This window comes from Schistosoma haematobium, chromosome 6 (genome assembly GCF_000699445.3).
Source record: "Schistosoma haematobium chromosome 6, whole genome shotgun sequence".
Classification (NCBI taxonomy): Eukaryota; Metazoa; Platyhelminthes; class Trematoda; order Strigeidida; family Schistosomatidae; genus Schistosoma; species Schistosoma haematobium.
The window spans coordinates 16,500,568-16,527,923 of NC_067201.1; the positions used below are offsets into that span (position 1 = coordinate 16,500,568).

The window sequence follows — 27,356 nt, forward strand, 5'->3', positions numbered from 1 at the left end:
TCATGTTGGTAGATGCAGACTACTCGGTTGGGGTCCGCGTGACTATCATAACCAATGGTTGGAGACTCTTGATGACATGGCTCAGAATATATTACAATGGCGTCAGTGTATACTTTTTGTCTTCCCTTAAGCTATGAGATTAAAATCAGATTCAGATTTGTGTAGTAAGGACAGAAGGCCTACGGCCTATGTTATTCCTTTCCTAGTATGTTTCTCTGAGTGTCCAGTCTTCTCTTGAAAGAGTCAATTGAAGGTGCGGACACCACTGCTTCAGGCAGCAGGTTCCAATTATTGATGACTCAGTGTGAAAACCTGTATGCCACGGGTATTTTACTCGTTCTTGGCTTTTCTATTCGCCTGCTATATCCTCTGAGATGTCCCGATCTAGTGGGAGGAAAAAGAGAGAATAAGTTAGGTCCGGAATCATTTCTCAGTATTCTGTACATCAAAATTATATCTCCCCTTAGTCTGCGATAGAACAGAGTAAAGAGGTCCGGTTTTTCAAGCCACTCTTTGTATGATAAACCCCGGAGTTTCGGAATTGCACGGGTAGCTGTCCTCTGTACTTCTTCTAGTATGTCCGAGTCACCTTTTAAGCAGGGGCTTGCAGCCTGAACACAGTTCTCTAGCTTAGTTCTCACTAAGAATATGTATACTGTGGTGAACATGGTAGTATCTAACTTAGTGAATGTCCTTGGCTGCGACCTCCCTGCAATGGGCCGTCGTCTTAAGATCATTACTCACTGTCACCCTTAGATCCTTATGAGACCGGACTACGGGTAATGACACATCCCCTATGTTGTATGTATTAAACTTTGAATCCCCCAAGTGCATGTAGACACACTTTTCCGCGTTGATAGGCATCAGCCACTCTTTAGACCAGTTTATCATTTTATTTAAGTGTGCCTAAAGAGCAAATGCGTCTTTGTCTCCAGTTATTACTCGCCAAATTTTTACATCGTCAGCGTATAATAACATTGGAGACTGTACTATACTTGTAAGATCATTAACATTATAAAAAGTAAAGGACCTAGGACGGAACCTTGGGGTACTCCACTAAGTACTGGTCTCCAGATGGAGCACTTTGAATTTATTCTCACTTTTTGTCTACGATCTACTAGGAAATCCTTAATCCATTTTAAAAGAGGTCCGGCAATACCAAGGTTTTCCAACTTCAATAGCAGTCTATTAGTTGGCACCTTATCAAAAGCCTTACTGAAATCTATGTAGACAACATCCACTGAGTTTCCGTTATCTAGCGCATTAATCCAGAACTCCCTTGCTTCACATCTTTCTTTCTACCAACTAATTCTTTATTCATGTACTATGTCCTTATATGCAATCTTTCTTTTATATATTACCACCTCTGAATTAACTACTTCTATGAGTCCGGTGTCCATCTTGTTGTGTTAATGAGGTATGGCAACTCGGACCGATGCACATATGTGCCTGGTCCTACGTTGTAGCTGACTAACTGAGGTTATTTAGCCTAGTGTGTGATCGAATTCATTACTTTGTATACATATTTAATGACAACGAATAACGGAGAAATGCGCATCGTTAATAATCACTCGGTTAACGTTACAGAACGTAATACCAGATGCTGCACATGCTTATATTCAAGTCCGTCAAGTATGATGTTGTAATGATCTCTTTATGATTATCATCCTATTTAGTTCGTATTTTCTATTTGGTGTGGCAGTCGACCAATTTGACACCCAAAGTTTATTACCTTACTTGTGTTGGGTTGTCGGATAGCTTAACTACTTGAAATTACCTAGTGTGAGGCGACACTTATTTGGGGTCTAAAGATCCATACTCCATTTCCGCCGTGGGTATATATGGGAAAAATTTAGCTATTAATATGTCTATAACCCGCTGCTACTTGGTTGTTGGCTTAGTTTATTTTCTTTATCTGTTGACAGTCATATATTTAAACTTTATCAGCATAGGGTTGTGTGGATCGTTGAGTTTTTATTGAAATCATGAACCGGTCAGTGTTGGGTCTATGATGAAAACCTAGAAGTCAAGCGATCTTGCGAAACCGAAGGTCCTGGATTTAAGTCCGGGTCCAGGTTTGCAATGATGGTCTAACATTGTTCGGTTTATAATCTTAATAAAAATCTCACTTGTAGATGACCATTAACCTCTGCTCTTTGCAGGATAAATATTTGCATATTCGCTACGTCAAAAATCTCTGCGTGTTTGATATCTGAAGCTTTTTCACCCTTCAATATCAATATTCTATAATATATTTGACTCGGATTTAAGATGAATTATTCTCTAATCAAGCCATGGTAAATATTACTTGTTACTCAGGAGATTATTGTCTTCGCATGAAATTACACACAAAGTACAGAAACACTTCCAAATAGTGGAGATTTCGTTGTGCTCTTACATTCCAGCAAAGCTTGTTGTACTGCATAAATAGCCATATTTGGCTCTACACTTAGCTTTTCGTTTAGAATGGTACTAAAATTGATACACTGGTTCTCCGTATCAGACACAATTAAAGGCGCTGCTTACAAATCAGGTAAATTATTGAAAAATCATGTCTACGTACTCGAGATTTCGGATTCCAGTACTCCATAAACACCCCATTATGTCCTTCAAAACCCTATTGTCAATCCCTAGTTTTATTTTTTTGTCGTTACTACTACTACCGCTACATTTTATCACCCATCTTCTTTGGTTTCATCTCGTCGTGCTAGTACGGCATGACAACATGGTCAGGCACATTTATACTAGCTTCTATGTTATTAATGACTGTCTTAGTATCGGGAAATCGTTGACTAAATATGCGGCTGGTATGCATATAGACTAGTTAAAAAGCAATAATTGTGGATGGGTTTAAGATCCGCTCATACCGTTATCTAGTTGTAGACTAATTATAATTATTCTCTGAGAAAGTAAGAGCATGAAGACAACTGTTAAAATGTGAGATATATGTCATAGGTTGTGTAAGAATCAATACAAAAAGGGTTGACTAATTAAGTGGAGCTCAAGAAAAAAGCGAGAAATAATTAAAAAGCATGGAGAAAGGTGTTGCACAACTAACTCTTGCAATTGATGTTACCAATGCAAAGCAAAATTAACAACATTGTCCTCTTGTGTAGGTAGGTTTAGCTTGGATATTCTGATAACAATGGCTTCAAAAGGACGCAGTAAACTCAATATCGTTTGCTTATTATTGCGAAAGATTTCCGGAAACTAACGTCATCACTAGGCAAACGATCGCACTACTAAAAATTTGTTTCTCTTTATGCAATATATTCGGAGACGCAAACAGTAACTCTCCTTTTTGTCCTTTGGCATGTACTTGTAAACTAGTAGACATAACTGGAAGTAGCTCAATATAGGAGTTAATTCACACTCGACGTTTGGTGTAGACGTTGTAGCCACTATATTATTTGATACTTTCATCTGATTTACTTCTTAAATGTCAAAATCTGAGCTGTACTAATAACTTCGAAATTTTTTCTTCAAGATCACTAATAATTTTTAATCATTACTCTATTAGATAATTAAATAAATTCTCTCACTTATCCATTGGAGCTTTTATTTCTCACGATCGCTTTGTAATTCTGTCTAGAATGAGCCAGTGATAGAGTGACGATATATAGAGACACAATGGAGCCATCTGATAAGGTTGGGTCAAAAACTGTTTCTAACTTAATAATTATAAAATGACTGGTAAGGCTTGATTTTACTCACTAAAGTTGTACATTTTTGTACGAAGTGTAAGAGCACTGTATATGTAAACATAATAGGAATAGTGAATGAACTGACTCCGAAAACTTATTTACGGACGTTGACGATACGTCTACTCTCTAACGGTCAACCTCGGTGATGATTGGCAAGATTAATAAAAAACCCGTTTACAACTGACAACCCAGTCAACCAGAGAAGAATCAACAAACACAAGTGGGGGGGTGTTGGTTTGCTGTTAGTTATCTTTCATCTTTTATCGAATCGTGTTTTGAGTTGTTTTAATAATCGGGTAATCACATATATTATCTCTTGAATAACTTGTCGTTTGTCAGTCACGGTGAATAAACGTGGTCAAGTTATTTGACCATAATGTATATAAAACATTTGATTTATACTACTACATACATGATTAACTCAAAAAATCAAAGTAAAATTACTTTTAAAAAAACACTTTAGTTCTAATAGTAAGCTATATTTACAGCAGCCATTTTTACAAGTAAGATATCTTTTTAGTTAACGGTTTTTGGTGCACTCAATTTATTCAACCTGTGATTTGGTGTCCAGTGTCCCAAACTTTGGTTAGCATAATAATCCATGGGATAGGCTTCGGATAAATCTCGAGGCCAAAAAACTTGTTCATTTAAAGCAACGAATGCTTCGTATGGTGTGAGTAAAGGTTTAGTAAACTCAACACCCCAGTCAATACTAAGACGAGGACATGCAACCTTTGGAGCAAAAAAGAATGATGAAGTAGCTCTTTTGAGTCGACAAATTTATGCAATAAAAGTAAAATGTTATATGATCAACAAGGATGTGTAAAATCTACCTTATTGACTTGGAGTATGCAAATGGCATTGTTGTATTCGATGAGGGTGCTGGAAAAGTTCAGAGTTTTCTAAAAGCTTTAAGTGATGATGGAAGGATGGTTGGGATACATTTATCCTCCTTTATGTTCAAAATATTGCTTGAGGACTGATTTGAATCAATACATTTTCGGACCATACAGAGTAAATTAATTACTGATACATGACGACACCCTCATTTACCTTGGAAATTCCGAAAGGGTAGTGAATAACGAATAACATATTCCACCTCCCACGCCTGTGGGTTTGTTTTTTAAGAACAAACGAGAAGTATGCTGCACAGCAGTTGGCTTTATGTTCTTGTCTGTAAAAAACAGCCAGCGAAGGTTGAGGACAAGTGTATTTCTTCAAATTACTGTCTGAGTGTGGTAGAACCACATACTGAATGTAAGCATAATGTTTAAAGTCGAAATAGCAAGTCGACTGATCAGACTGTGAATCTTTGCCGACTTGACTGTTTACAACTTTGCTACGTATGTCCAGCCACCGAAATGCTAAGCTGGATAGGAGAGGAGCAGGTCTAAATAACGTATGGATGCGCTAGACTAATTGTAACATCGATCCATTAAGTCATTTACTGTCGTTTTTGTCTTTATAGCAGTCGTTTGGCGGATTAGTTCGACTATTCTGAGTGGTTGAGTTGAGGTTCTTTTAGCAAGTGTATTTGTAGATGGAAATAACGAGTTCATAACGAAGTCAATTCTGATGACGAAACGTCCATAATCGAATGGAGTGGCTTACAAGACATCAAACATATTATGTCGCCCATTGATAAAGCTGAAGAAGTTTAGCACGAACTAGACAATTTATTATTGGAGTACATCTTAAGTGGTTATAGTAAATCGCGTTTCTAATTTCCAAGACCATTAAAAGTACTTCAACCATAAAATCAGGTCATTTTAACGCTTACGGCACTTAAAAATTGTCATACGCATATATGAATTGAAGCCTAAAACCGAAAAGTTAAGGATACCTGAATCCAGACGTCTACTTGTTCATCGAAAAGCGCTAATTTACTTGGAATTATTTCAGACAGCAATAGTATAATGTAAGTCTTTCCTGATTTTTCCAATTCTGTCTGAAGTTGTTTCACAACGGTTGATGACCCTTGTTTTCCGAGTGTACCTATATTACAATAAGAGGAAAAGTAGTACGAAAACAGTTTCTCAGTTGGATGCTAGTGAGGTTAGAGAAAAGCAATTTATTTGGGAAGGAAATGGTATTTATGAAAAATTTCTGAGTAAATGGTTGGTAAAGGTTTGATTGATTTGGGAGTAATTTTCTCCACAGTCTAGTTCCAACTAGAGAAACAATGAGAACTAGTAAACACGGGATGGTTGCTTTAATAAAATAAATATTCAAGAGATGTACGTACACTTCATAAGAGATCAAACGTAAGCTCTCCAGGTTTCGTGGTATTTTTTGTCTAACCAGTAGGTCGAGGTTCGTTACCTCTGGAGCGATCGATTGGGCAGAATATAGTTTTGAAAGAAAATTATCAAGTAAATACAGCAGAAGTTTATATAACCAGAATGATGATAATAAAGGCATAAGTTGTAGTTTACTTACCCAATATTATCCCAAAATTGACAGCATTTCTTGCGGTATCAACAGCTTTTTTTCTATGTTTACGCATTACTTTATGATCATAGTATTCACGCGTAAATGACTTATTGTAGGGATCATAACGATAAGCAGCTAACAACGGATTAGATATCATAATAGATTCAAGATGAAAGCGACCATCACCCACGTAGATTAAGGCATCAACACCTTCTACCTGTTTAGGAAGAAAATATACAGATATGATCGGAACAGCGATTAAAAGTGTTAAAGAGCAAACAAGGGAAGTGATGAGATAAACTCTTGCGAATATCTCTCTGTGATTCAACCATTCGTTCACGAGTTCGGATACCGTCTCCTCCCCGAACTTTGGTTCGGACAGCTGGATAGTGTTGCTAAGTTTTAGAGTAAAAGCAAACCTCGCTAAATTATACTTTGTTATCGAGCTGTTTGACATAGTGAGTGTATATTCGCTAGCAAAAGAAATCCATAAAGGATAAGAAATATCACTAGCAACTTAAAAATATTGAAGTTTTATGTACAGCCTTATTCATGAAAGGCTGTAATGTAATAAAAACGATTCAGATGGCTTGTGATCCCTGATCAGGAGCATCCTTATGACTCTATGCACTGAATCTTCAATAATTCCAGAAAAAATGCATCTTCACTTACACTTAGTAAAACAAAGTGAATTGGTAAAATGGACGACATAATTTAAACAGACATCCAACTTGCAGACAAAGTAATAACATTTTCCTGGCACAATTGTAAGCTCATCTATGTCCAACCACTGTACAACGCATCTACTGAAAAGGAGAAATCATTATTGCTTGATCACCACTAACTTTTAAATACTGACATGTTAAACAAAAACAATTAAGTGAGTAATGTGGTTTAACATGTGTTTCTGAATAGTGCAGTTGGGACGAGAGGATGAGATGGTTGTCAGTTAAGATGATCAGATCACTTCACGTATTCGCTAAACGAATCCTTACTTTGAAATGATGCAGCACACTGATATATATATGGAGAGTTTATGAAGATCAGACCATTTAGCGCTTGACACTTTATGCTAAATTAAACTATATTAAAGAAAGCACAGAATTAAGTAAAGGTAACTGAATGGAGATATTCAGTCGTACTGATATAGAGTTAACTCAGTCCCACTCATACTGAAGGTAATTTCTTTTGGTTACTGAGTATTCTGTCTACATCAGTGACTTTAAATGATGTTCGATAGTGTGTATTGTCATCAAATTTTATTGGACGTTAATGTGTCAATAGTTACAAACATGTACCATTGAATACTGTGATCGAATATTTAAGACACTGTACATTGTTTTACACAAATAAACAACAAAACAAGAACTAGTATAAAACTTACTTTAGGAGATGTACATCCAAGTATTTCACCAGGCGATAAAGGAAGGCACTGAGGGATGGTAACTGAGTAGCCGGCTTCTAATAATGGTTGTTTAGCAGTCTGCAAACTAGTAACAAATTGTATTGTAGAAACAAGGGCTAAACGGGAAGACTTCTCAAAGTTAGCCTTTACACTATCTATGAGATGGACGATATCGATCTGAATATCAACAAATACGTATCTATGTACGTACAGAAAAACGTAAAGAAAAGAAAACCACTGAGTATTTTAATACAAACCTATTATATACATGAGGAACCACATGAGAATTATGTATCACAGAAAGCAAGTTTGCCTAACTAGGTGTTACAGTTATAGTTATGACTTATTATTTGTAAACATGAACCAGACCATCCCGGTGATTAACAGAGAATAATGAGAACTAATACATCTGTTTATACTATCGATTATCTGAATGTGATAAAAATACAACATAGTTTTTCATAAATTTAGGAAAGGTGGACTTTAGAGTACTAATTAAATTCATCTTGAACCATAAAAATTAAGACTTCTGGAAGATTGTAAGTTATTACACAGTAAGATCGCATACTCAACGTACAGAACAATTTTTAGGATAACACGAACGCCATGTCACTCAGAGTTGCTTCCAGAATGTCAACAGGGAGCGCGGTCCTTGTGACTGTAAAACCGACATCCAAGTAGGTCATTAATAAACAGCGGATAATTATGTTCCTCATTTTTTCGTAAAAAGTATTTATGAATCTGATTATACTCTCTACTGGAGTGCCCCCAAGTGCCCTGATACGGCCGGGAGTGGGAAGAGTCCGTTCTCCCTCTCGAAATGCTCTCACATGGCCACGCGTATATAGCCTCTGCCAGGGAAGTCCTACTCACTGCCTTCTCGTGGCATTACTGTTGTTTACGAAATCGAGAGGACGAAAAGCGAATGTCCGACGCTTTAACCGGGTTGGTGAACATGAAGAGCCCACCTAAGGGAGTTGGAAAACCCTGATTCCAAACCAATAGTGTACATAGGCTCCAGTATCCTGAAGGAACAAATGGAGTATGAATCAATCGTTGGTCACCGACTACCATGGGAATGCATCTCCTTACTTTGCTCCACTGACTTGTGGATCAGACCTTTAGGTCGAAAGCTCCGGGTGTGGCCCCCTAAGAAAACCACCTGCTTCGGTTTGGGCACCCGGGCAGTATCACAGCCCTCACACATATCAAATGAGATCTGTGTGGCGCATATGTATTTGGTGCCTCCTCTACTGGAGATCGGTAGCAATGTAGAGAAAAAAATCCCACTGTTTATGGCCATCGAATCGAGAGCGGATGGCAGAAGAAATCTAAGAGCGAAACGTCACACGGTGATGTTTGTTAGTGTCGAACAACAGCGAAGAGTTTACACATCAAATTACATGTTAAGGATATATATATATATATATAGCTAATCATGGAACAAATTATTTACTAAGATAGTAACAAATCAGTCGTCAAAATTCAAGCTAACAGTTGTAGCATCTTATGATTTAATAAATATCAGACAGTCGTTCATACCGTGATTAACAGCTACAAATTGCCCATACAGATAGTATGGAACATATAAGACTAGTGGTTGCCGGCAGGCATGTATTTGATAAAATCTATCAACTCAGTAATAGAAAATCGAAAAGACAGGAAAAAGATTAAAGACAATAATACAACAACAGTAGAAAAGTGGCAGGAAAAAAGTTATCAATTTATTTCATGATGGAAGCTACAGAGTGGCATATTCTTCATGGATAAAATGAAGATAGTTTACGTATCGGGTGCCTTATGATTGGTTGTGATTTACACCATTTAATATTTGTAGTCACATATTAATTTATCTCCCGGACCCAAAACAAAGGGCTGAAATCTGTGTATTATTGCTAAGCACGAGACAATGATATTAAAACAACTTTTAATCCATTAATTACGAGTAAAAAGCGTAAATAAATACTCTGAAGCAAGAAACCTACAGAACAGAAATTGAGTCCAACGGTACCAAGCAACTATGACCATAATGTACAAGCAAGTCAACACCAAGAGCTTTTGCAGTCAGCTCCTCCACACAACAAGCTCCATAAGTCACATCGCCCAAAATTACAACATCAATATCTTTAATACTGTCCTCACCTACAGTAGCATCGTTAGTAGAGATAGTAAGAGCATGACCTGAGGTTTTATTACTACGAATAAAGTAATTTCGAATAATTTCAGAAATTGGTATTGCAAACAAGAGCAAACCTTCTGGCATTTGTAAAGCAATCCGCCTGGCTCGAAGACAATGTATACGCCATATGGTTTTATGGATCTCAAAATTATAGTGAACTGGTAAATATTCTGATATAGATTTATTTAATAAAGGATCGTCTAGAAGCCAGTCTGGTATTTTCCATGGGAGAATACGTTTAGTTGGCATCTGTAATTTCAAATATAGGGTACATTTAAATACAAGTGGAATATTATTTGTGTAGTATTTAGTAGAAAAATGTTCAGAAAGTATATGATATTCCACAATTATACGAGATTATAAGCTATATATTTATATTGTGATTGTGAGTGGCTTATCGTCTGTGTGAGCAAAAAATGAAAACTTCAAACAAGACAACAAAAAAACGCACTTAATTGCATGTTGTATTTTCTTTCTATGGCTCGTTGGACTGTATCTGTGGACTGATTGGATCTAATGGTTGTGCCCACATGCAGGTAATGCAAACTATTTGTGCAAAAAACATTCTGTGATTATGGAATATACATGTTGCTACGGCTCTCTGTAATCGACTATCGCCGCTGCAACATATAAATAACTCCTTCAATTTAAAGAGAACCTATTTATTTTCCAGTTAAATTGTAAAAAAAAGCAACTCACTAAAAGACAAGTGAATAGAACTATACTTGTTAAATGAGTTAAATATCCACTTGCTAGCACTATACATCTTAAGTAGCTGGATACTTTACAGCGTAAACGATATATATATACATATATATATATATATATATATATATATATATATATCATAAGAGCAAAATTTGTAACAAAAGTTCGCACGAAGAGTGACGAGAACACATTTTTCTGACAGAGCTACAAGTAGAACATCTTATCGTCAGCTGATTTCGGTCTTATAAACAAGCTATCTACGGACATAAAATTAGTTTTATAATTATTACGTGTAAACATTTTGACGAAGTTGGACATTTTAAATGCGAGTAAGTCAACAGAACAAGATGAGCTACAACTCAGACAGCTTACACAGCTTCTTTAAGAATGGCGTCAGGATGTATGGGTGGCATAAGCACTATTCCTAAGACAGGCTCTAAGTAACATGCATCACGTACACTAACTAGCCTTATGAATGCCGTTATATTAGCTTTAATCTCGTCGTAACCCACTTAGAGCCCATACTGTTGTTTACCGGGGAACATTATTTTTATGCACGAAACAATATGTAGTCCCACTTTATTGTTACTCATTATTAATGCATTGATATGCGATAAGCCACGTCGCTCTATCAGATTACTCCGACAAGATGAATGTAACAAGAAAACCAAGAGAGGTCGAAATAATGTAGTAGCAATGATAATAAGGAAGACTGGATATTGGGAATACAGTTCAAAAACCTAGAATGGGAAGATATGTACGAAGGAAATCTGGAATTCAACATCTAGAAAGAGACAAGGAGTGAATGCATCTGTACCATTATGAACGATTAAAAGCCATGTCACCAAAAGTCTTCGGCCAGGGATTGTGGTTATTGCGCGGACTTAAATCCCTTAATCTGTATCTACAAACGTAGCTCAGATCAAGTCAATGATTTGTCCTGATTTGACTACTTTATTTTATCGTTGATATTAGGTATAATTTTATGATTCGCGGACATTACAACGTCTGAGTGTTAGCTCTAGTAGAATATCTACGTTGAATACGATGAGAAAGAATAACTGCTGTTCTGAAATTCCCTACTTTTTACCAATTTTTGAAAGACTGATCATTTACCTCGACATTCTAACCTTAATACTTAAGGAAGTCTTAGATGAATTTTATTGATGCGTACTTATTTTTTAAAGGTTGAGTTACTATACGTCTAGATAAAATACGCAATAAAAGTAAGTTAGTCAAAAACTGAAGTATAATAGCTTATAAGAGTTTTAGGAGCACCTGACTATTACGTAGAGCCTTCAGCCACGTATATGTTGAAACTTTCATGCCCCACACAAAGCCAAGTGCTGCAAATAAGTAAATAGCACCTTAACAGGAGCAAACTGTAGAAAAAAGGTTAAAGAAGCAGAAACCAAGTTGGTTACTGGAATTAAAAAGCTACCGTACAGTAAAAGACCTTAACTAGGGGTGACTTGATCACGGTTTTCAAACTATTTAATACATTAGCACTTTACTTTCCCTAAGAACAGATAATTTACGAAGGCACTCTCTAAACGTTTATAAGTCTAAAACAAATTGTCAGCACAAAACCGAACATTTCACAATCAAGGGTTCAAACCTGAGACTTCGGGCCATTAAGTCTCAGGTGGAAACCCTATCCTGGCTACTTAGATTTGAGTAGTCCGGTGATATTGTTCTCCCTCATATGCAAAAACCTCAAGGACTTGATTTCAATGAATTCCTTGTGATTGGTCAATTAGTTGGATTCCTTACTTCAACACGTGATTGGTGAGCTACTTTCCAATTCGCTCAAAATGGAATTGAGCAGGGCTACAGGTTGTCAACGAACCAGGCAGAAACACAATAGTGAACTTCGATTTTGACGCTGGATTATCTTGCCCACAAAGTTAAATAAAATCTTGGTAATACATCTGTTAATTCATAATGAAAATCCCACTTACATTTAGATTTAATTTGTGAACTAAAGCCCCCACTGAAACTACCATGCGCTAGTCTACATACTAGTATAAACTTTTAATACATCTAGAAAGTGGTTGAGCTCAACCACCTAGGTTTTTCAAATCTACTTAAGTATCGTTTATGAGTCAAAGAATACAGTCTAGTATAGATCAGTCGAGGTCTTTGATCATGTGAATTGATTTTATAAAGCAGTTTTGTTTATTTGAACATATGCAATGTTTGTTTAGAAAAAAGCAAGGGGATGCATTAACCTTGTGGAAGCGAAACAACCGCCTAAGGAAATTTGTCAAGGCATGTGAGGTAACAATTTAGTTGGTTTTTATTTTGCATCCCAAAGATGGTTATCCTGGCCGGTCTGTTCAGTTTCACATGATTCAAAGTATTAAAATGACAGAACACTCATTAATGTGTGACCTCGGACAAAATTTGACTAAAAGCTGTTGATTTAATCGGGCTTTTTAATGCGGATACCATTTCCAGTTTTTCGGTTCCTTTAATTGCATTTAATAAGTAATTCGTCATCAACGGTCATAATTGTCAGTAGTTCTCTTTTTAGATGCTCTAGATACGGCTAAATTCGGTGATGATTGTACCCGGTTAATTAAAGTATAACAAAATATGGGCAAATATGAAGATAGGTTATAAGAGTTGGAAAGAACAATAAATTTGATAGAAGACAGGGCAAAAAGAATATGATGCTTCTTAGTTAATTGTTTATTGTTAGGTAAATAATACACTTAGTCTCTACTGTGATTCAGCAATGATGCATGATAGAGAACCTTCATCCGTTATTATCCTCTGAAACTAATAAGACCATCTTATGTTTAACAGATACAAAGCCGCGTACCTTGAGGGTTTATTCGCAGTTGAAATTATTTCAGTTGCAATCTCAGGAACGAAGACTTGCCTGTCCTACGATTTAGCGTATACCATGAAAAACTAGGTTCTTCACGTTAAAGTTATTAACACTGCTTGTTTGGTGTCAAAAGTTATGATTAGTTTGTTGACTTACGGCGTTCAGACAAAACAATGTTGCACTGTTAAGTCAGTGCCTGTGAAATTGCTATATAGCTTGTCCTTTTAAGCAGGGTTTTTAATGTCAGAACTTTCGAGTTCGAAAAGCCAATCGCGAAATTCCATATGCTCCATATATCGAAGCTTCACTTATACAACGAGTAAGTAATACAAGTCCGCTATAGTTTTAAAATCTGAAAATCAATGTTAAATACTCAGAATACATGGATAAGTCATATGAAACGCTGGATGTAAAAGTCACTCAATTATTACCGTATAAATATCGTATAGTTAAGTTTGTTATAATATAGAGACACAAGCTGGCCGTTCCCACAACAGTTTTAGCTGAGACGATACTGACTCGATAACTGAAATTCATGTACTGTCATTTTAATCTGCATGAGAGAAATGACTCCATGCACAGTGAAACTATATGACAATTAGGGTTCGTCCCATGTGTATAAGTTGTATGAATGTATGTATGGGCTAATTTGATCGAGTAGAGCTACCGTTAGTCAAATGCATACATGTTGAATTTGTTCATGCTTGGAGGACATTTCGTCGCTGACATTTATATAGCCACAATGATATGGCAAATACAATACTAAAATTATTAAAACCTTTGTATTATTGCATTTTTGAAAAAACCCGAAATGGTTTCCACACAACACTTATGTGCCTATAAGATATTTGTGAGTAATAACATATTCCATGTGGAAAGCAAGATCACACCTGCTCGACCTAACCGTGCAACACCAAGCTGTCCCTTATTTACCATTTCTGACCTTCTCTATGGTTTTAAGTTTAAATTGTAAAATTTCTGAGTTATCATATGTTCAGCTTCAAGGATCCTGAGGATGAAAACCAACATCACTACATAGCCAGAACTATTTTAGCACTGTCCATAACGTGGGTAGTGTTACGTTCAAGTTTTCGCTCGCTTTTGTCATTGAAGTACAGTATATCGATCTATTTGCAACTTACGAGCCCAAATTGACAACAGAACCAAGCTTCAATTTAGGCAACAATGTTTATTCGCAATTTACGAATAGTCGACCCAAATGTCGTTCTGACAATAAATATAACAGTTACAAAACAAACATTCAATTTCGTATGTTCCCGGAGGAAAAACTCTCAAGCACCAAACCAAAAGCAAACCTAAATGTCCGAAAACAATTATATAAACAAACAAGTTCAGATGTTGGGTAGAACAAATGCATCCAAAAACACGGATAAGTGACCAATATTGAGTATAATTTTTTTAATCAGCCAAATGACTTCAGTTCTCCTGTAAGGGGTAGAGACGGCTTTTGCTGGTCAAAAGTTCGAAAAATATAAATACGCAACGACAAAACCTAAAAATATAAGTTTCAACCGTTGCGAACATTCCTTTCAAGTCTGATTAAAACAATCAGTCCTTTACTCACTGAAGATGATTGTTTCAATTGAAAAAATTAATCTCCTTGAATTCCCGAAAATTCAAAGATTCATAGAAAGGCTGATTATCTGGAGTAGTGATGCCAAACGTCAAGAGTAGAAAGGTATTCATACTTATCATGTATTCTGGCTATAAAAGGTAGACGAAAGCGAGATTAAATAGTATTTACTCTCACCGAGTCTATAGGAAAGTGTAGTCGAGCGTTCTATTAACGCAGGGTTATAGCAAGGTATTAATACTCACAGATATTTAAATGAGCAGTTGTTGACACTTAGGGTTTGTAAGTTTGGTGAAATTCCTTCCACACCGTATATAGTGTGATGCGTTTTTGTATCTTTCTGAATTACCACCTCACTAATGCGGGATATGTAAGGATATGGATATATAACTAGGTACTTGGCTACTGTGATACTGAACTAGTAACCCAATAGCATAGATTTATATCTTCAGAAATCAGCTAAAATATTTTGTGTCATAAAATTGGCACTGCGCGTGACAGGTTCACTGGAGATGAACGGCAGTGGTGTAATGGGGTAACTATCGTGAGATCACACCAAGCGATGATTAACTGTACTGGATTACTCTTATCAGAGTGACTGGGCAATTCTCCTATTCTGGTGTCCACGCAGGATGAAAATAAAGTTATCATGTGAAAATTTTATTTAGACATAAAGTGGGTAGAAAAATAAGATGCATAAGTAAAAAAATCTACCTCGAGGCCCAGTCTCATGATATTTGTTTTTCGATTCGCATCATTCATCCTTGGTCTTGATGGTGACAGACGAAATATTTGACCTTCAGTAATTTGCCATTCTAATCGACACATAACTTGGTATGATTTCACTAGCTCCGTAGGACTTTACCATTAGTGAAAATTTTCAGGTCTAACTAGTAGGCTTTTAACACGTTAATTGCTTTGCCATGACGAAACACAAATTTAGAGACGTTGTGAATTTATGATTTAGTCCTATATTAGTTTGTTCATCTTTGATGCTATAATAATGGACCACATCCCGAAGTCGTAGACCTGTCATGGTATGACCCCCAGATCTATGAGATCTTACATGGAAGTCACACCATTGTCTATTCTGACCCACCAAACGTGACAATCAACAGTATGATGTTTAGCATATTCGAAGATCATGTTTGGGCTGGGGATAGAACAATATATTTATTGTGAATAAGGATAAGTTACACAGAGTGACAACTGCATAGTCGGACCATTTCATATAAAAAATTGTTTTCACGATCACTACTTTTCAACCTTCTCTAAGCGTTGCATATTGGATGTAAATATCCGCAGTAATTATTTGCTCGGCTTCAAAGATCGTGTGGTTAAGGACCAATGCAACTGTAGTGGCATTGGACAATAACCGCACAATCCACAAAGCTGAACACGAGACTACTCAGAAAATAGATATTCAATATTTAACGCGGATAAATACCTAACAATGGAGAAGGCGCGAACAATGAGTTGAATGGACTAGAGTTGATCGAGTGGCATGGCTCGGCCATGCAGGCGTGGTCTCTGCTGAATGTTACCTTATATCTTCTATTCGTATTAAATATATTGTTCTTTCTCTAGTCTAACCTTGTTCTACATCATGTATTGGTAATTGATACGATACAGTGAGTTGGTGTAGTCGATGGTGTGACTTCCACGTAAGATCTTATAGATTAGGCAGTTATATCATGACAAATCTACAAATTTAGGATTAGGTCTATTATTATAGTACTAATATCATAGCAGACCATAGTTCTACACCACTGCGCTATTCTCTCACAAGAATCAACATAACGTTGGTTTTATTCTTAGCACGCGTAAAGTGAAAATCAACTTGAATATTACTTAAGGTTGGGATTATCATAACGAAGAATGGTTCATCACAGAAATATTCTAATAAGTCACATTAAGATACTAAGTAATAGCCGCTGAATAACAGCCAAACTTAAGGAAGCATTGTTTATGTATCAGCAGTAGGCTGACTGAAGGAACAAACTTATAACCACGAAGAGGAGTAATTCTACCTAGTGTTTCAGTTAGTTTTTATGTTTAATACTGTTTATTTATTTACGGGTGGATTTTCCATTTCCCATTTACTAATACATATGAATTGTTATCAAAAATTCTTTTAATACGTGGAACTAGTGGTAATGTGAATTTTGGAGAGATAGCCGACGGTAGTTCTTTGAACGTGGGTGCATCCGTTGGAGACATAATCTAGACTTAATGTTACGATTTGCATTAGACAAATTAGTTATACGGACACATTTTGGTAGATGGTTTATACAAGTTAGTTGCGAGCATCGAGTTTGGTACAAGGTAGAAATTGACTAATCTGAAATGTTATGGTTATAAGTTGTTGAAATCGGCAAAGCGTATGTGACACAACTACAAGTGACGTGGTCCTGCACGATGCTTTTGGTCCAATAAATCTTTACAAAATGACAAACAGCGAGTGCTGCTCATGTAATTATCAAGAAGAGTATTAGTTACAATCAAGAGGAGTACAACTCCTAACTCATATCTATGATAAAAGAATAAATCTTTGTTAGTGTTAAGGTGAACACAACAGTGATGTTTATAGTTTGCAGGAGATTTGTTCGACTGCCTATACTGATGATATGCATGCAATATTGTAACACTAAACCTTTAATTAGACTGAAAATGTTTCAAGATGTTTGTCAAATGATCAAGTGATAGAGCAACATACTAATATCTTCTATAATAAATAAAGACAATCACGAAAAATCAACACCATTTAATGGTAGTTATCAGTCAATTTGTCGATCGAGTTTGCGTTAATGGTCGCATCATTTTTATCAGTCATATTACGTGATCGTTAAGCCATGACAATGCTTTATGATGATATACGGAAACCATTAGGAATAACTCGTTATATTGTTGATTGGGGATTAGCTGGTTGGAAACAGGTGCTTTTGTTTTAAGCTATTCTGAAACATTAGAAGTTTCCGGCATTAAAGAATTCGATTTGCCTTATTGTTTTACAGGTTGTGGTCCAGAAATACTGGTTCACTTAGTGTTGATTTTAGCAATGGGCTACATAGTTTTAATTTAAAAAGCTTGCTTAACTGACATATACATCGGTGCAATACGGTAATAGCTTAATGAGGCGACTTCATCATCTTAACTATGTTTAATATCGTTTTGGGAAACCGATTTGATAACCCGATCCATAAGCGCTAATACGTATAGCAATAACGACTATGATGGGTTTTGGTGGATATTGTTGAAGGCAGTTCAAATAATTTTTAAATTCAGATGGCATAGAGATAATATAATTTAGCGCATGTACAAGTCAGGGGGAACCAAATTAAGCACGCAGTATTGCAACCGACTCACGGGTATGTGCGATGCTTATGACTATATCACTTGATTGATTCAGCGAAAATCCGAAGAGTATAGATAACGTGACTCGCACTATATGAACGATATGAAATGTGTTTAAGATTGCAGAAACTTAATAACGTAACTTCATCGAACCTTCTGGAATATTGTCCTTGATTTTTTGGCAACGGAAATAGGAAATCAGGCAGGCAGTGGTCGAGAAAAAATATCAGGGGATAGTCCACAGTTTAAAATACAGCAGAATGTAAAGTGAAGAATCGAGATGAAAAATTAGGTCAAGATATACAGTCCTCGATTAAATGTTTGCCAACATATTACTCAGTACGTCGTTACAGTCAGATTTTCCTTTGAAATAAAAATACGATACTCCCGAAAACACTATAATTAGCAAAGTACATCAACTACCAACAACTAAGATCTATTGTCTTAAAAAACCTTATTCATAACTGAAAAGCAGGAACAAATTATTGACCACCAGTTGGGACACCCAAGCTTTTGAATTTCTGGCTCTGCATACTTCCTACTGATGCGATAGTGGCTCATTGTTCTCCACTTATAAGAACGAGACAAAAGCGAGAGGTAATATTTGATGCAATTTGGTATGGTTTTAAATATAAGTTGTACAAATACCCAAACGAATAGCGTTTTATGACTATACGGCTACCGTAGTATATATATATATATATATATATATATATATATATAGGAGGATCTCACAGTAGTCCCAAAGTTTTGAAGTCTTAAGCGTTCAGTTAGCCACGATACAAATACAGTTTTATCATTGCGTAATTCCCTTGAATCCCAAAGGATGAGCAGTTTAATTTCAGTTTTCAAACATGAATGCTGTTGACACGATTATGTATCACCAAATTAAGTGAAACTACTGTGTACTTTATTTAACAGTCAGTGTCCTAACTCGACAAATATTATGACTACATAGATGTGACTAGCCCCGTAGGGCATAGAAACACATTCACATCTGTCTTCATTTTCTCAGGTTTGACGCTAATCTTTCTGAGATCTACCAAATTTGTCCATATTTTCGTCAGACTGTACCAACATTTCTTTCTATTGACAAAGAATCAATCAATCTGGTAAGCATAGGTTGTAAACACCACTTTCCTAGGGAGAATATTATTAGCGACGTACCTTAATGTAGTGTTGTCATGTTCTGTAGTTCACACTATGTTGTTAGATTTTTCAGATGGCAAATTACTTGAATAAAACAGGTGGGAATGTAAATGCACGCTATACTTACACATAAAATATATAGAGTTAATTAGAATACTCCAAGGTCTTCTAGTACTTTGGAGTCATTATTTTCAAAGCAGCCAAACGACTTTAGAAATGATTTGTTGACTTTTCCAAAAGAAAATTTTGGCTCCATAAGGACACTTGACTCAATAGTTTACGGGCATTTGACAGGAGAAAAACAGAAGCACAAACAATTCTATGGAAAGTGCCGTAACCCTATCTTTAGGTTAAACTAGAGATGTAGATAGACTAGAGTGCGCTGATCTGATATGTTCAGTGACTTGCAAATACTTGTCACCGTGACTTTGTGACTCCACAGCTATTCACTCTGCAAGTGATCTAACACTATATATAGTAGACATGTAGTTTGGTTTATGCCTGAAGTTTTGACTCCATTGTCAATAAAGGTAAATTGGCCGAGAATTTCACTTTCAATACGTCAGTTGATCAAAATCCGTAAAATCGACTCGAAAATTGATGGAACTAAGTCACTAAGTCTAGGTGAAATGGAAATTTTTTTCAAAGGTAGAAATAGATAATTATTATTCTCGTCAGGTAAGGGAATTGTATTGACTGAGTTGAACTCAGTAAAATTCTATATTTCAAGTGAAAGAGGTTACTTGTTTTCGGCCAATAGATTTAATTCACTCGAACATTATAGATACTTTGTGTTAATAGGCCGTCAAAGTATTCATTTTACACTTCTCTTCATCATCAAAAGCTTTTCGTTATTGACGTTTATATAGTAAACGGAAACTTAGAGAGATTTACCATCATCCTAACCATTAGCAGACGTAAAGTATTCATTCTCATGATTGAATCAAGTTTCAAGAAGTTTGGAAATCTTCAAATATAGGTACAGTCAAATTAATTTATTATAAAGCCATTATGACTAAGTATCAAAATACAACTGAGTTGCGTGCTTTAGCAGAAAAAAAAAGCTAGATGACAAAGCTGCTGTTGATTTTCTTGGTGAACCTAGAATCAGATCAGGGCGATGCGGCAAGCAAATTGCTAATGCGATGGCCTTAAATCTAAACAACAGGCTACATTTTGCAACTGATATGCAAAGAGATAACTATTATGAGAAAATGGTAGCTTTTGGAATTATACTTCGGGTTGTTAACATATGTATATATTTTTTCGTATGATTATTAGCTAACCGGATTATATGTCTCTACTCGATGTATTGTAAACATTCCTTCGATCAACTGACTATCACTATGAGTTTTAATAATCGTTATTTATTGAAAGTTAATTATTCGCTTTTATTTTACTTTACCATGTACGTACAAAGTGTAAATCCTAACTAAGGGTTTGTTGTGGTCTGATGTTTAGCATCCCTCTGTGTGCATGAAATATGGAGACCGTTCTCTGTTACTTTGCTGTTGTTGGAGCTAAATACTGAGGTGCAAAAAGGCGTACATTCTTATCCAACAGACGTTTCAGCTGCATTGTGACCAATTATTTTTGGCTGTCGTCTGTCAAAACGTATAACTGGATAAAGCTTGTGACGTTAGTCTGCAGATAGATTGAGGTACAAACAAGAAAATTCTGGGAACATAACAGAAAAAATTCTTCGCTTTACCCATAGTTGTTAGAAAGAGAAAACGTGTATGAGCTACTCAACACTGACAGGAACTGTGTAAAGAGTAAGTAAGTCTCCTGTAAATAACTAAGGTGTGGCTTAAGGATTTAATTTAAATAGACCATCCGTGTGAAAATCGTGCGAATATTTTAACAGTTAGAACTACGAAATCATGGTGATAGCAGTCGAAAGTGACGATGACGAAACCCTTTAAATTCTTTGGTGGGAGAAATGACGTCTAACTTATTTCCGCAGGTATTGAGGAGTATAACTCCATGTGTTAGTCCTCGATCACTTAGCCTATTATTAATGTTTTTGACGTTCAGATTTAGAAGTATTAGAACAAGAAATATGCCCTTTCGTATCAAAAAATGTTCTCTTGTTGACCAAATACAGAACCTACAGGTGAAATTTGTCATTACTTCTGCAAACAATTGTTTTGAGTTTTTAAGAGCGCTCAACATATACTCAAGGTCATCGTCAGCTTAACCCGTCCAGCCATGTGTGTGTGTAAGGATCGTTATTCTCTAAAGTTCTTCTCTAGGTTTAGAAGCTTTCGAAGATTTCCTCAAGTACCATATCCCTGGGTTGAGTGAGGATAGTCTTAAGTATGTTTGACACAGATTTTATGTCATTTTTTTCAGGTTGGCACTGAAGGGTATTGCTGGAAAAGATGACCTCCAAGTAAGTACCCAGCCTTTCACACCCTAAGAAGTAGACTTATAATTGGGTTAGGTTTGCCATAGTCTATCTCCAACCACAGTGTGATTTTGCCTGGGCTGGAAAGGAGATTGACAAAGCACTCGTTAATTCCATGTATATCAATGGCAGTGAGTTTTCCTTGTCGGATTTGGCTATTTGGGCTTTTTTAGAAAGTAAGTTCACGACCAAATAATTTTCTTACTTTGCTTTCTCGTACTACGCCACCCTAATCACAAATTCTTTGGCCTAGGCTCGTTATATTAAGTTGCAGTATTACTAGATGGTTACGGAATGAAATGCAAAATTTCGCATCTAATTGTTAAATGTTGTTACCTTCAAGAAGTACGGCGAGTGGTAACCTTGTTGAAAAAACACCAATCTTACGCACTTTCTAATAATGCTGATGGGATTTTCTAAAGATTCAGATTTGTGTAGTAAGGACAGAAAGTTTACGGCCTATGTTATTCGTTTTCTACTATGCCTCTGTGAGTGTCCAGTCTTCTCTTGAAGGAGTCAATTGAGGGTTCAGACACCACTGCTTCGAGTAACAGGTTCCAAGAATTGATGGCTCTGAGATGTCCCGATCTTGTAGGAAGAAAAAGAAAAGAAATATTAGGACCATTCATCAAAATCAGATCACCTCTTAATCTGCGATAGAACAGAGTAAAGAGGTCTAGATTTTCAAGCGGCTTTTTGCATGATAAACCCCGTAGTTCTGGGATTGCACGGGTAGCTACCCTCTGAACTTCTTCCACGATATTCAAGTCACCTTTTAAACAGGGGCTTGCAGACTGAACGCAGTACTCAAGCTTAGTTCTCACTAAGGTTGTCCATACTGTAGTGAACATAGTAGTATTTAACTTCGCGAATGTCCGTCTTAAAGCGCAGGGGGTTCTAAACCCTTTAGCTGCGACCTCTCGGCAATGAACCGTGGTCTTAGGATCATGACTCACTGCCACCCCAAGGTCCTTGTGAGACCAGACCACGGGTACAGGCAGTTCCTCTATGCTGTATCTATTTACCTTTGTATCCACCAAAGTGCATGTAGTCACACTTTGCCGCGTTTATAGTCATCAGCCACTCCTTAGACCAGTTAATCACTGTATTATGTCAGCCTGAAGTGCGCATGCATCTGTGTCTACCGTTACAGATATTTACATCGTCAGTGTATAATAACATTGAGGTCTCTACTATACATTGGAGATCATTTACATACAGTACAAAAAGTAAAGAAACCAGGATAGAACCTTGAGGTACTCCAATAAGTACTGGTCTCCAGGTGGAGCACTCCCAATTTATTCTTATTTTCTGTCTACGACCTAATGGGAAATCCTTGAGCCATTTTAGAAGAGGTCAGGCAATACCAAGATTTTCTAGCTTCAACAGCAGTCTATTTGTTGACACGTTGTCAAACGCTTTGTTAAAGTCTATGTAGACAACATCCACTGATTTTCCGTTGTCTATAGCCTTTATCCATTGTTATCTTGCTGTAAGGAGGTTTGTTATGCAAGATAAAAAAATTTCTGAAACTATGTTGTTCGTTGTTTAACAAGTTGTTGGTTTCCATAAATGTCATGGTTTATTTCACTATTCTTTCAAGCACTTTAACAGCGACACTGGTGAGGCTGACAGATCTGTAGTTCTCTGGAAGTTGTCTTGGTCCTGTTTTATGTATGGGAGTGACGATTGCATCCTTCCGGTCTATGAGTAACACATCATGGTCAAGTGACAAATCGGATACCACAGTCAATGGGGCTGCAATATATTGTGCAAATTGTCTCAGGATTTCGGAGTCTGGTTCATCCGGTCCTGTTGACTTTTCCATGTTTAAGGTGCTAAGAGCATTAAACACATCGTCTTGACCAAAGTCCACGGTGAACAGGTGGTTTGTTGACTCTTTATTTTGGTCTGGTTCTTTGTCTAGAGGAAGTTCCTGAGTGAAAACGTCCCCAAAATAGTCAGCCATACCCTCTGCTTTTTCCTGATCTTTCTCTATCATTTCAGATTCACTCCCTTCTTTAATTAGGTTGGGAATCCAATGATGCATCCTTGTTCTGTAGTTTATGTACGAGAATATTTTCTTGGGCTGCTTGAGTGTAGATTGTGCCAACTGCATTTCATATTTTCTTTGAGCTTCCCGAATTTTTGTTATACACTCGTTTCTTATCGATCTGTAGCGTTCGATCGTACCTGCTGTGCTAAGGCGGATGGCAACATCCCAACATTTCTTCTTTTGTCTTAGTAAACGTCGAATATCCCGGCCTATTCAGGGATGGCCGTGCTTCTTCTTCTTTGGGTATGTATGGTTGAGTTACCCAATTGTATAACCGCCTGAAAAGAGTCCATGCCTCTTGTACTGATGCCCTTGAGTCAATTTCCCAGTTTTCAGCCGATGCTGCGGAGTTGATTGCCTCCATATCTGCCTTCCATATATTATGACGGGCCGGCGCAACTGTTTGACAGGCAATCTCAGCCATGAATTTGAATAAGATGACTGCATGGTCACTTCTTCCTAGTGGTGGGAGGAAAGTTATTTGACCAACGTCATCACCGTGTGTGAAGACTAAATCTGTAAGAGAAGAAGAGTTTCTTAAGTCATATCTTGTGGGGTTTCTCAGTCAGTCCGTCAGCTACAACGTAGGACCAGGCACATATATGCATCGGTCCAAGTTGCCATACCTCATTAACACAACAAGATGAACACCGGATTCATAGAAGTGGTCAATTCAGTGGTGGTGATATATAAAATAAAGATTGCATATAAGGATATAGTACAGGAAGAAAGAATTAGTTCGTAGAAAGAAAGATATGAAGCAATTTTAATCTCTTAGTTTAAGGGAAGATAGAGAGTGTATACACCGACGCCATTGTGATCGATTCTGAGCCATGTCACCAAGAGTCTCCAACCATTGGTTACGATAGTCACGCGGACCCCAACCAAGTAGTCTGCATCTACCAACATGGCTCAGACTAGAGGTTAGTGTCTTCAAGCACTGATGCCACGTTTTGGTTTGGCCGCTCCTAACTTTCTTCCAACCATCCCCTACACCGGTTAGCATTGCACGTCGTGGTAATCGGTGTTCAGGCATACGTAATACGTGGCACAACCATCTCAGTCAATGAAGATCCACAACCTCATCAACTGATTTACCGTGCAATGCCAACCGGTGTTCGGGATGGTTGGAAGAAAGTTAGGAGCGGCCAAACCAAAACGTGGCATCAGTGCTTGAAGACACTAACCTCTAGTCTGAGCCATGTTGGTAGATGCAGACTACTTGGTTGGGGTCCGCGTGACTATCATAACCAATGGTTGGAGACTCTTGGTGACATGGCTCAGAATCGATCACAATGGCGTCGGTGTATACACTCTCTATCTTCCCTTAAACTAAGAGATTAAAATTGCTTCATATCTTTCTTTCTACGAACTAATTCTTTCTTCCTGTACTATATCCTTATATGCAATCTTTCTTTCATATATCACCACCTCTGAATTAACTACTTTTATGAATCCGGTGTTCGTCTTGTTGTGCTAGTGAGGTATGACAACTTGTAGCGATGCATATATGTGCCTGGTCCTACGTTGTAGCTGACTGACTGACTGACATTCCTTAATACCCTTTGTCTGTCTAACCTCACTATTACTTACCCGGTGATCCCAGCAGATGCCAGCAATATTTCTAAGGCATCTGTGGTCAAATACTAGTAGCTTATGGGTGTCTTCTACTCTTAAGGGCCATGTTTCGCTGCCGTAAATTAAAACAGAACGAACAGCCGCGCAGTATACTCGTCCTTTTATTGATAGACGGATATCTCGCCTCCGCCAAAGGTGACATAAGTTGGCAAAAGCCAAGCGAGCTTTTCGAATCCGTGCTGAGATTTCGTCAGACACTAACCCATTAGGGCTGATCAGACTTCCAAGATAAGTGAAGTTGTCAACGCTTTCGACTACTTCACTCCCTATCCTTAGTTCAGGTGTTGACGCAGACCAGTCCTGAAGCAGCAGCTTGCATTTAGAGGGAGAGAAGCGCATTCCAATCATTCTGGCATTGTTGCTTAGTGCTACCAAAAGACTCTGCATTGTATCAGCGTCTTCACCAAACAGGACTATGTCATCTGAGTATTCTAAGTCGATAAGTGGACCTCCTGAAAGGAGATCAATACCCGAGAATTCAGTCGACGAGAGTGTTATTTCCATCAATAGGTGTATGATGAAGTTAAACAAAAATGGAGAAAGTGGGCAGCCTTGACGGACACCACTTGAGGTTGCAAAAGTAGATGACAGTTCGCCATAAGCTCTGACTCGACTGGTAGTGTTCGAGTAAAGAACCGTCTAGTTTGTTTCTAATGTGTTGGAATAAAGCTAATCCGATCGAGGTTTTTAACAGTTTGCAATCGAACGGCGTTATCAATGACCCTACTTCTAAGTTAACCCAGTTTATATACGGTGCATTAGTCACCTACTACAAGGCTTTTACTCTTGTTACACCAGGACTTGAGTTTACTTAGGAGAAAATCATCTGCCTCACATTCTGGACCGCGATATACTACAACTAATTCAATATCTTGCTGCCTACATTTCAGCTTACATCGCACCAGTTCACATGTGCCACTGTCTCAGCTACTCTTTTGGTTAGGGTACTTTCCGTGTACAGGATAACCCCGCCTCCCCTACGGTTTAATCTATCAGCCCTACTGATTAAAAAACCAGTCAACTGAATTTCATTATCTAATACTTCTGACGTTAACCAAGTTTTCGAGATAGCAATAACATCCGGTTTTTCTTTATCCACCACTAACTTGAGCTCCGCCATTTTATTTAGTAGACTGCGAGCATTTGTGTAGCATACCTTTAAGTCTGTGGAGAACTTTCCCTTTACACCCAGAGTGATTTGGGGATTGTTTTGCTCCGAACTTTTACAATTTGAAAACCCTTAAGAACGAGGTTTCTTTCACCGTTTTGGCGACGCTCATTTATTTCCGCTTCTGCAGCTCGCCTCTTAATACGATCAGCTAGGCTGAGATCCTCACGGACGTATATTCCGGATCCAATCCGTTTACGTGAGTTACCTAGAATCAGGTTCCTTTTTTCAACCGTGGCAAATGTAACCTTCAAGAGGCGGTTTTTCTGCGGACTTTCAGAATCCACCTTTTGTCCTATTCTATAAAGCTTACAAATACTAACTCCTGAAACTGTATCTGAGATTTTTAAAACTTAGCCTCATAAGAACACAACACCGTCGCCTTCGTGTATAGGTATATATCAACGGCCATTATTACTACTAATGTATACACGACTAGCAACTGAAAACTTTGCTTTACTAGTGCTGTCAGTGGTTGTGTCATTAAGCCCCACCTGTTGGAAAGCCGTAGTTCGAACCTCCCTGAAAAACCGTTTACAGGAGAGAATTTTTATATTCTAAACAAGCACGGCGGACCTGAACCGTTACGATTGTATATCTTTGTGCGAATATCCTCTGTCAGTAAGTGTTTATACAATTGATTTCTCTATAGTTTACCTAGTGGCCCTGATTTGTACTTAGTAGTTTAAGAATGAGGTTATAGATACGTCTACAAAAGGCTC

At 37.3% G+C, this 27,356-nt stretch overlaps 2 protein-coding genes across 4 annotated transcripts in view; one reads left to right on the plus strand and one right to left on the minus strand.

Moving 5' to 3' along the window:
* Positions 1-4,220: 4,220 nt before the first annotated feature.
* DPH1_1 (Diphthamide biosynthesis protein 1) lies at positions 4,221-15,687 on the minus strand (the record flags this gene model as incomplete). Of its 2 annotated transcripts, XM_012937560.1 has the most annotated exons (6): positions 4,221-4,436; positions 5,548-5,699; positions 6,144-6,354; positions 7,522-7,741; positions 9,528-9,970; positions 15,574-15,687. In XM_012937560.1, the coding sequence occupies 6 exons, from the start codon at positions 15,685-15,687 to the stop codon at positions 4,221-4,223; spliced, it is 1,356 nt and encodes a 451-aa protein (XP_012793014.1). The 2 variants fall into 2 exon arrangements, with proteins under 2 accessions (XP_012793014.1, XP_051065611.1); XM_051216982.1 differs by lacking the exons at positions 4,221-4,436; positions 15,574-15,687 and having other exon boundaries at positions 5,002-5,699; positions 9,796-10,524.
* Positions 15,688-21,516: 5,829 nt separating this feature from the next.
* Positions 21,517-27,356, plus strand: part of EPRS1_1 (Bifunctional glutamate/proline--tRNA ligase) — a 38,911-nt gene continuing 33,071 nt past the window's right edge. Inside the window, exons 1-4 of one of the 2 annotated variants that reach the window (XM_051216984.1) lie at positions 21,517-21,583; positions 21,618-21,681; positions 21,718-21,757; positions 21,792-21,948. The gene's annotated coding sequence lies outside the window, so the exon portion shown is untranslated. The remainder of the gene's footprint in view (positions 21,584-21,617; positions 21,682-21,717; positions 21,758-21,791; positions 21,949-27,356) is intronic. The other variant, XM_051216985.1, reaches the window with a different exon arrangement.